Source organism: Lolium rigidum, chromosome 5, assembly GCF_022539505.1.
Source record: "Lolium rigidum isolate FL_2022 chromosome 5, APGP_CSIRO_Lrig_0.1, whole genome shotgun sequence".
Classification (NCBI taxonomy): Eukaryota; Viridiplantae; Streptophyta; class Magnoliopsida; order Poales; family Poaceae; genus Lolium; species Lolium rigidum.
Window position 1 is genome coordinate 220,041,779 of NC_061512.1, and position 11,697 is coordinate 220,053,475.

Genomic DNA, 11,697 nt, shown 5'->3' on the forward strand with positions numbered 1-11,697 from the left:
TAAAATGCATTAGTTTTTTTTTTTTTTAGTTGCATGCTGCATTTATCTTCTCCAGCACTCCAAACATAGGGAAGCCAGCAGGGGAGCATACCAAATGCTCACCCGAACAGAAACATGGACCAGTTTTAATTGTTAATCTCCTATTCTGTGTGATATTACATCACCGGGGATATGCATTCATACTCCGTCGAAAAATAATTCAAGCTTCAACGGGGATGATACTACTCATCAGCTCATGTGCACATAGCAACTACAGGGAATCTTAGTAACAGAATTTCCCCATCCTATTGTCATGAACGAGTGCTTTTTGCAGCGTCAGCAATTATAAATTCCGCAAGGCTTCTGCTACATTCCTTGATATCCTTTCATGGATCGGTTCCTGCATTTAACGAAACAGAGATTAAGTGTTTATTTACTACTAAGCCAGAAACATAAAAACAGTCCTGTACATACCTGTGTATCTGGGATCTCGAACTTGGTATTTGTAATCGTTTCGAACAGAAATATGTACCTGCAGCCGATATTCATGGAAACAGTTATCGAACTACCACAGGATATGATGTTTTCTTCAGTTCCATATAGGCCTGGGCATTCGGTTTTAACCGGAAATTCGGTTCGGTTTATTGAGTTTTCTCGTAATTCGGTTAATAAGAAACTACAACCGAAATTATATCGGTTTTCTAGCAAGCCAGTAATTCGGTTAACTGTTAATTCGGTTCGGTGTTTGGTTCTAACCGATATATATGACCAACGTGATAGACTGACAAAAAAAGTAAACATCTGGTATGTGCACTGGCATGCATACAGCCATCTGAACAGCGGGACTAATGACCGCGCAACACCTACTGTGCTGGAATCCTGAAACTATACGTCCATCCACTAGGTAGTACTACATGTCTAGCCGAAGTAGCATGACATCACGTGTTGGAAAAAATGCATGGTGGTGTACGTGTATGCATGGTTCGCCATCAGTCACTAATCAGCAAACTTGATATACTATACCCTGCGTGTAGATGGGGCCAGGATTTTGACTTTTAGACAGAGAAACTACCAACGCACTAAATTTAACCCTCTGATAGAAAGAGTCTGCACTATGTAGTCTGTATCTCGGTTACTTTGGTCTTTTCGGTTAACTAATTGTTAAACCCGAATTTAGTAATTTATAATTCGGTTCATCACAAATTACGCACCGAAATTAGTCTCGGTTAATTTGGTTTCGGTGAATTCGGTTTCGGTGCTCGGTGTCGGTTTTTTATGCCCACCCCTAGTTCCATATACGTAACGAACATCAGTTTGATGGATTATAATTCCCTAAAAAAAAGTCAAGAAGCGATGGAAACATACCGCCAAGCAAGTTCGGAAACTAGTTCTTCCGGAGCTTCTGGTAGAATCTGTGTTTCAGAATAATTAGTATGCATAAACCAACTGACAGAATTGATGCGTTGGAAAACATTGGCCATCATCCATGGTAAATTTGTGACTGATAGTGAGCTCACTATGGAAAACAAGCTTAAGTAGTGTTAACAGTTGACTGGGAAGAACAATGAGATACCTTATCTTCATATGGGTTGCAATTATTCTTAAACCACAGCCTTAGGAACTCCTGGTGAGAATTTAATAACATTTTAAGCATTTTCGTTAGAAAATATATATAGCATTACTGATATACAAAATTGCAGGAGGGTAAAGTGCTCCCTTTAGGGTTTCTATATATGTTAAAATTTAGTTTACCTTGTCAACATTTTCAGGTTCAAGGCCAGATTTAAATCTCTCTTCATATGAATTAGCAATCCAATATCTGCTGGAGTCAGGTGTATGTACCTGCTTGTTAGAAGGGAAAATAGCATCATGATTTTGTCAGAAGTAACAACTCAAGAAACTATATACCAAAAAAAAAAGAAGTCAAATAGTATGACCAATTAACTTCCAAGATCAAGAAATAACTGAATATGTCCACCTAAAGGTCTCTCGGATCTTTTTGCGTGTACAGTTAGTTACTTGGTGCAAAGCACTCACGTCTAGTCATACAGGTTGAATATGCCACACTCAAAAATACAAAAGGTTAAGTGTATACATTAAAACAGCTGTCGAAGTATGACCCGATACTGAAAATGGCAACACAACAGCTTGGTAGTGCACATTTCAGAAGACAACTGCAGGTTAAAGACATGCACGTGCAGTTTAGGCAAGTTGGAGCAATAATTGTATGGCTACCATGTTTATACTTATACACAAGATGGAACCTCATAAAATTTGGCTCTGTGGTGAAGAAAGCATTGAAAAAAGTAACTGAATAGTAGAAGAAAGTATAAGTCGGAAAACACAACCTCATCAATCAACACAATTGTCCCATCAGCTGTTTTTCCGAATTCATACTTTGTGTCAACTAGTATTACTCCATTCTCTAATGCCACTTGCTGCAAGGAGGAAAACAGTCAGCTACGAAGACTATGAATGAGCGGTTGAGCACTGAATAAAAACAATATGCATGTTACAAATAACATGCACGACTCGTTGGATTACATTGTGTCAAAACATTAGACCTGAAAGCAGGCGTGTTTACGGGTAATATCTATGGTCATATATTATAATAAATGGAGGAGGAACAAGTATCAAAACCAAATGCATTGGTCAATCAAACTTTAGTATGAAGATGTCAAGCATGGTCAGTGTCACTTGTGGAACGCAATTCTTAAACTTGGAGCTTGGCTGGTGAAGTCAACCAAGGAGGATCACTAAACATGGACCTGGGAGCTTCTAGAAAAAAGATGACATAAGAATTTACCTGCCCATATTCAAATAAGCTTAAGGCTTTGTTTCTTGCCTCATCAAAATCATCCTTAGACATCAGCCCTGACTTGACTATCTGAAGAATAGTGTGATAAGTAAGGGGTAAAATGTAAAGAAAGAAGGTGATGCCAGCAGGTACACTTAACATAGAATAAAAGGTAGAGTGCATTACACAGTACCAAACTATTTCTGCGATGAACCACACCACAATGATAATCATAACCCCAGATTCTTGCCACAGTATTATTTACGATTACCAAGTAAATGATAAACAACTAGCATTTAAAATCTAATAGAGCAACCTTCTTTACATGACCGAATGATAATCCTTAAGCCCTTAACTATTTGCTGGTTGGATCAAAGTGGAGAAATACTAGCAGCTACATCTGGGATGCCAATGTTAGAGAATAATCGAAGGACAATCCTCATCAGGAGTTAAGTAAAATAGTGATGGCTTGGAGGGGTTATAATCCTAACATGCATTCTCTATGCTCTAGACTATGGGAAGAAAGGAATTTCAGAAAGAATGGGGAACCTCATCAGGAGTGATAGGGACATCGTGATCAGCAGCTTTAGTTGTTGGCGTGAGGATATTTGCTGCTAGCTTTTGATTCTTTACCATGCCTGCAACAAGGAATCTAGTCGTCAACACACAAGAGAGAATCCATATATTATATCAATATTCGTTAGCATACCATCAGGAATGACATTTCCGCAGTAATTCCTCACGCCATTGTTATAAACTGTCCATAGTGATGTATCAGTGCTTCCTGTAACGAATCCCCTCGCTGAAAAACAAACAAACTGCTTAGCATTTTCATCAAGATTATGCCTGGTACGATGCAAAGTAGTAGTAGGAGAAATAAGCAAGATATGCAGCATGCATTAGGTCTCACCGACAAATTCAACTGGGAAAACTGAGCACCTTTTGGCAATTGTCACATTCTTATCAGGACAAGAGACCACTGCATTTGGAGTGATATGAGCGGTCCTGTTGAACCACCAGAGGCTTGTCTCGTTAAGAACCTGAAAGATGAACATTCAGCATATTCAGGCCCTGGAAAATGACACCATTATATGGAAACTGAGCTATCGATAAAATACCACCTGCATCATACAGAGGGCGGGCATGCCATACAGAATTACATATAATAATGTTAGCATCTGGGAGGAGCATACCTGGCCTTTGAAGGGAATGGAGGCAAGGACACGGTCGAATGCGCTCTGACGGTCGGTGGTGACCAGCACCAGGTGCTCCCCGCTCTCGTAGACATCTCTCACCTGCGCATCGAGTCAGAACACGTCAGTCAACAGAACCTCCTGTAGCAGGTAGGCCAATCAACGGTTTGCTCACCTTGCCCTTGGCGGCGAGGCGGAGCCCGGGGACGACGAGGTCGAGGTGGGTCTCGCCGAGGCAGTTGGCGATGGCACCGCGCGCCGCGAGGAGGACGGCGTCGCGGTGACTCGGGTCCGCGGCGAGGAGGGAGGGTGCACCGCCGGCCGCTGCTGTTGCGGCCAGGGGCGAGGTGCGGGGACGGGAGGGGGCCGACATGGAGAGGTGGGAGGGGCGCCGAGTGGCGGGCGAGGAGATGGTGTGGGGGAGAGGGTTTGGCGTGGTCGTGAGGCGGATGGCGGTGGGCGGCGCGGCGGGAGACATCGGAGGTCCTCGGTCGGCGGGTGTTGCTGCTGGCCGTGGAGGCGGCTGAGCGGCGCGGGGTTTGGGCGAGCGGTCAGGGCCGGTGTGAGTGGGTACGAATACGATACGATGGGTCTGGTAAAGAAAGATGCTGGGCGGGCGGGCCGGGTTTCTCAGATATGGCCGCGGCCAATGGAACGAGATATCTTCTTTCTTTTTTAGAAGATGGCGGTGGCTCCAACGGACCGACGCATTTTCAGTCGGGCCAGTTTAGTTTCAGAAAATTTAGAAAAAAGGTTAGTAGCCTCAAATTAGCTCAAATTTGCACAAAATTATAAACTCAAATTACGTCAAATTGAGATCTGAAATAAGTTCATCACACTTTGCACATCACACTTTACACATGGTACGGCGCAAAATGGAGTTCAAAAGCGGCACAACAAGCCCTGAACAACATAAAAAGTCCAAAAGGAGGCCATGGTGTTTGGCGCATGGCACCGGTGATCAGGCGTCTCGCACGCGAATTTTGGCGCGCCTTTTCATGAACTAAACCCTGGTGTCATCGTCGACGCTGCTCTAGTCGGCTAGCATGATCCTTGTGTCCTCTGCATGGGTCTTAGCCTCGGCGTCCATCCTCATGGCCTCGGCGTCACGCAATTTGGCCTTGGCGTCTGCCTTTTTGGCCTCGGCGTCCATCCTTTGGACCTCAATGACCTCTTTCGTGAGGTTGAGGTAGATGACAGTTGCGGCCACTTTTTCCAGACGTCTCTTCTTGTCCCTAGCAGCCATGGCGGCAAGATTCTCGACCATCATCTTCTCTAGGCTCTGGGTGAACGCAATGGTCTGTGCCTCCCGGGCTAGATCGGCCTTGGTAGCCTTATGACCTCGGGGACGAGGTGGAAGGGCTTGACGACCATTATCGTCGTCTTCGCCGTCGAGGTTAACCGCTGTCCCATTCTTCCCAGCTTCATCGTAGGCCGCAAAGCTTATCTGCCACTTTTGCGCGTCCTTGAGCTTCTCCCATCAATGGATCATATGGTAGCGCTTCTTATGACCTGCCTTGAACCTCTCCAAGGCACTGGATACCTGCAATCACGCCAACGCCGCTAATGATGTACATACAATGATGTAAATAGAATAGAATGATGATGGTTGTTTGTTGTTTACCACTGAAATGTAATATCCTAGAACATAGGAACAACGAAGGGTAGATTTAGAAATGGGATGTGCATTTCATCGCAAAATGAGGAAAAATTTCACGCCTTATTGCATAAAAACCTAAGAGGGATCGAGGTTTCGCCCGCCCTCGTTGCTATTAGGGTTAGGCAATGTGAGTGTTAAGGATCTCGACATGACCTCTTTTGCAACTTGTTGATTTTGGGAGATTATTTGAGTTGACAATTCATATTTAATTTAAAACAAATGAAGTAATAGATAAACAATATATAAATGAATTATGAATTCATAATTCAAATCACATAATATATACACAGATAATTCATAGGTGAATGATAAATTTACATAAAAGCTCTTAACAAAAAACTTGAGCTTTATTGATCATACACACGCATTACATTGTCTTTACAATATTTATCATACAAGAATTGGATGGAATAATAAACAAAACAAAATAAGATTACAAGAATTGGATTCTATACAAGATCCTAAACTAAATGTCTTGGAAGATTTTGTCCTTGGATCACATTGAGCATGAAACCTGCAAAATAGAAGAGAAACTAGACATGGGGGTTAATCCAAGTGTCCAGGACACTTGTCATTGTCCAAATTCTTGCCAGAAGTAAGATAGACACCAGCAGACCAAAACTAAAGCCATCATGAGCTCAAGTTTCACCACAGCACACACACAGGTTCAGCTGCTGTGCATGCTCAACAGCAAGCCCACCAAGGCTTAGTCACCAAGCTTGACATAGGCTTGTGTGTCGCAGCCAGGGAGAACCAACTAATGGTATAAAAGGGTATAGCCAACAGAATAATTCACAACTCGACCAGATAAGCATTCACCAAGCAACCAGAAATGAACAGTGTTTAGTTCATCTCTGTTTTTGCTCAAGAACACCAAGAACCACCAGAGAAACCATCCATTCATCCAAAACCAACCAACCAAAACCAGTCAGGGAGATGAGGACTTAAGCAGGAGCAGGACAAGAACCAAAATCATCCAGCAGAAGCTCAACAACAACTAAGCATAGCCATCTAAGAGCTGGAACAAGATATAAAATATACTTGGAGTGGATCCAATGGATCCAATCCATTTTATAGCAGGACACAAAGCATAAGCATGAGCAGATGCTCATGGGGTTGTCATCACTTGGTGTTGATCAAGGATTACTGGCAGAAGTGGAGCAGCTAGATCCCAAGATCATCTAGATATCATTCATGTGCAAATAGACAAGTATAGATGCACAGATAGCAACCAATATAGGATATACAAGTACTAGAAGCTACCAAAAACCACCTAGTAAGATCATAGCCAAGAAACCATCAGATTAAATCTTTATTTCTTCACAGACAAACACAGTAGCATTCATATTAATTATGATTCCCTACTGTGCAAGCAAAGATGAGTAGCCAATAAGAATTAATCCAACTATGAGAGCAACCAAGCAGTAGCAAGGCTATTGTGGTCATATCAACCACAAATCCATATATTAAACCAAAATTATAAGTCATTATCATCCAGCAATGGATTTACACTTTAATTATCTCCCAATTGATCATGGAGATATCAAATCATATACATCAATGCATATAATCAACACTGCCTAAGCAGTTCATTCATAAATAATCCACCAAGGCATATATATAAGATAATCCATCAAGTGGACAAGCAATAGCATCACTGAGAGGCAATCAGTAGCTTGACCAACTGCATCCTAGCCATTGGATCTTGCCCAATATGCTATGGATAGCAACAGCAACACACACACTTGTGTATCAGCTAGAGCAAGCATAAATCACAGTAGTAGCTAGAGCAAGCCATTCAATTAGCCAAGAACCAACAAGTAGCTAGCCACTAGTATCTGTTGATCAAATGGATCAATTAGATCAAGCACAAGGCACAACAAAGCACCACATGCATGCAGTGATCCAAAAATGGATCAACTGGATCATACACATGGTACAGGAGAGCATCACTGGCACCACAAGTGGCAGCAATGCGCTTAGGTTAACAGCAAGGCCACTAGCAAGCAATTGTATAGCACAGAAGCATAACTGGATAGGATATGATGAACACAAGCACCGGTAAGCATATTAACAATACAAGGACATGAATAGATAGGGTGGGCCTAGCACAGAGGACCAACAAGAATTACACAGGCATAAGCATAGCACCAGTAGAAATAGATATGCAAGAACATGGCATCAGTAAGCTTAGGCAAAGCAGACAGCAAGCACAGCCAGCACAACATCAGCAGCAGCATACGCGTAGGAGGAACCAGTAGGCACATCTCGAGCAGATGGAGAGGATGGAGTAGAGAGGGTGGCAGAAGAGGAGAAGGATACCTGGCGTGTTCATGGAGGCATCCATGGCAGCACGGTGGCACAGGCCAGCCACGGCGGCGCCAAACCGCGGCCAGGCCGGTGCCAAACCACGCACCGCCAGCGTGGGAGGCGGCGAACGCACAGTCGTGTCGAGGGGGTGCAGATCGATGGAGTTCATCGAGGAACTCGTCGACGTCTGCCAAAGTCGAGCACACGCACGACCCGCAGAGGAGGGGGAAACCAGATCGACTTACCTCTTGCATCTGTCTTTGTTACGGAAAAATATTGACTTCGGCTTTTCTTTCGTCCAATTCCGGAAATATTTCCTGTACAACTTTTCTGAAAGTGGACTAGGCCTTTGTGGCGTTGCTCACAGGAGACCTGAGTGAGTCCTTCGTGGCGTTGGTCTGGCCTTTGTGGCGACCACACTTCTCCAAACGTAGACGTATTTCCCCTCAAAAGGAAGGAACTACGGGAATCATCTCTGTGTCTCCGCGTGCTCCACTCTAAATTACCCTTAATTACTCTTTTATATCTTGTCTAGCTATATCTTTCTTAGTTGTATATCTTGTCATATAGGTAAATTCACATAGTTGCATATCTAGAGAATTTACCTTTGTGTCAAGCCTAAAATGAAAAAGAACTAAAAATTGAGTAGCACCTAATCACCCTCCATCTAGGTGCGGCATACGATCCTTTCACCAGGGCCGAAGATTCCAGCCTGACACCCCGGAGATTCCGGCCTGACTTGGTGAACTTTGACAAGCAAATTCGAGAGAGCTCTCTCCACCCATCAACAAACTACAAACAATGCACACCTACGGCTTCTCCACCTTAAGCTGTAGAGAGTCGTGTTCGATCTTTTCAGCCTTTTTTTGAGTTTGTCATGGTCTTGTGCCTGGATGAAATCCTACTTGAAACACTTGGCACACATTAAATACCGCTAGTGTTGTGATGAAACACACAAAACAAGGAAATGTTCTTTCAATCACCGTCAGGGGTCTTCGAATCGATCACCGTCGGCGTGAACGCACCGGCAACCGAACCGACGAGTAAAAGGGAGGGGGACCGTCGCGTGATTTCCCCGCGCACCACCGATCTATCACCCACCCATCCGGTAGCATCCAGCCCCGCTGATAACGTGGCTGTGCCTGGCTTTCCCTTATCCCGATCCCTCGAACCGACAACCACCCACGGGCGGTAGACACGAGTCCAACAAGGGAAGCCCCACACCACGCGTCCCCACAATCATTTCTCCCTCATCTGATCATCTCCTCCTCCACCTCGAGCCCCTCCACATCTCCCATCTCGCCACGAACCTCCCCGCTCCCCACCCCCATGACCCGCAAGAGGCACATGCACGCCGCCTAGGGTTCCAAGTCGTCCCGTTGATGGAGTCTGAAAGATCGAGATGTCGCCTAGAGGGGGGGTGAATAGGCAATTACAAACTCTTGCGGATTTGTCTTGTATGAATGCGGAATTAAACTATCGTTTAGTTTTACAAGCACAAACCCTAAATATGCTAAGCTCAACTAAGTGTAACAATAGCAACTAGAGCTAAGCAAGATAGGCACAAGATATATGTAGCACAAGTGATAGCAAGATATATGTACTTCAAGCACGATGGCTATCACAAGGAAAGAGAGCTCGGGTATAGAAATAACCGAGGCACGCGGAGACGAGGATGTATTCCCGTGTTCCCTTGCTTTGCAACAAGGTACGTCACGTTTGGAGGAGTGGAGGTCCCACGAAGGATTCCCCGCGCCACGAAGGCTCACCCTATTCTCCGAACCACACCCACGAAGGATAATGGCCCTTTCCTTATGGTTAGCTCTTCCTCCGCTCCGGAGATGGCAAGCTCCACAACCACTTCACAAGCTCCACGAAGGAGAAGCCCGGGCCTCTTCACAATCTTCTTGAAGAGATCACCGGAGCACCAATCACCAAGCCAACTAGGAGGTCACCCTCCAAGAGTAACAAGCTCACGGTCTCTCACTCGAACAAATCGTGGTGGAGAGCTCAACACTATGCAATGCTCGCAAAGCAAGAACACCGGAGGTGTTCAAGTCCTTCACACTCAAATCCCACCAAAGCAACGAATGCTAGGATGAGATTGGAGAGGAAGAACAAGGGGGAAAGTCAACCAAAGACTCCAAGATCTAGATCCCAAGAGATTCCCTCACTTAGAGAAGAAACGGTTTGGCCAGGAGGGTAGGCCGCGGGCGGCGGCGGCCGTGTGGGCCGAGCGGCGGTGAGCGGCCCAGGTGAGGCGCCCGGTCGGACCGGGGTGTGCGCCGGGCGGGCCGGTCGGCCACCGGGCTGCGCGACCGGTCACGGGCCCAAAGGCCCGCTGGACACGAGCCGGATGGCACCGGTGCCAAGTCCGGTCGCGGACCGGGTGGGCCGGTTGCCGGTCCGGTCAGACCGGCCGGTCGGCTGGCCCCTTTCTTTTTCTTTTTCCTTTTATTCTTTTCTCCTTTTCCCTTTTCTTTAATAACTATTGCTCCCGAACTCCGAATCACATGAAACCAATTTTGATTGGAAGATAACAACAAATGCTATCTTATAGAAAGTGAAAACCCAAGAAACTGTAGGAGGGGATTTTATCATGAATGTAAAAGGTAGAACCTTATATCATGAATAACCGGTAAAATCACCCAACCTCGAAAACGCAATAGAAGATGCATGTGAACTCCGTTTTCGATGAACTTGGGCTTGTTGTAAAGCTAGCAACAAGCTCAAGAACCTCACACCGAGAAATACCAAGAAGCAATAAGAATGTGCAAAGTATGCAAAGGATTGAGCTCCCTAAGACGATGTGATCAAGTTACCCAACCGAAAGCCCCTCTTAATAGTGCGGCTATGTATCCTATAATCTGGTCTCCCATCAACCACCTTGAGACCGGTAAAAGGAAAACCTATCAAGGTCATACCTTTGCCTTGCGCATCCCGCTTGATCTTGATGATGACTCTTCAAGCTCTACACAAGCCGGAATGCCTCACTTGATCAATGTTGCTTTGTGAAGACTCACAAATGCTCCCCCATACACTATGATGGGAAAGCTCCATTGATGCACATCTTCACATGTCCATTATCACCAAATGGATGGCAAGCTTCAAGTATGTGATTCACTTGAGACGCTCATCTTGAACTTGCCCAACTCAACCTTGTATCTTCACATACTCACATAAGATAGAGCATGGCTAATATTGAGTCCCACATAAGAACTCCATCTTCATTTCTTCTTCTTGATCATATCACATATATATCTTCATACCGATGATCTTGATGCCAATACACAAGGTATACCTTTATCTTTATGGCATCCATACTTGAATCCAACACATGGAGAGCAAGTAGTACCTATGGAATATTCCTTCATATAAACTCAATGAAAACATTAGTCCATAGGGGTTGTCATTAATTACCAAAACCACACATAGGGGCAATGTACCCTTACAATCTCCCCCATTTTGGTAATTGATGACAACCACAATAAGAGGGTTTATATAATGAATATTAGTGACAAGTACGCAACTTATCCGAGAATAAGTTGTATACAAGAGGTTGTATTTGATATGGTCAAGTAACACTGATACGTCCAAAACGTATCTACTTTCCCGAACACTTTTGCTATTGTTTGGCCTCTAATTTGTGTATTTTGGATGCAACTAACACGGACTAACGCTGTTTTCAGCGGAATTGCTCCGGTGTCTCGTTTTTGTGCGAAATCCAACTTTCGGGAAAAACCTCGGAATTTATGCGA

General features: G+C 44.6%; 1 protein-coding gene across 1 annotated transcript; it reads right to left on the reverse strand.

The window, feature by feature from the left end:
- Positions 1-105: 105 nt before the first annotated feature.
- Positions 106-4,470, reverse strand: LOC124653234 (phosphoribosylaminoimidazole-succinocarboxamide synthase, chloroplastic-like; the record flags this gene model as incomplete). The annotated part of the gene is given in 12 exon segments (XM_047192300.1): positions 106-379; positions 454-511; positions 1,345-1,391; positions 1,553-1,603; positions 1,732-1,821; positions 2,328-2,417; positions 2,786-2,866; positions 3,326-3,414; positions 3,486-3,578; positions 3,687-3,816; positions 3,970-4,071; positions 4,145-4,470. Coding segments are annotated over 12 exon segments (1,191 nt in total). The 3' UTR covers positions 106-322.
- Positions 4,471-11,697: the final 7,227 nt, after the last annotated feature.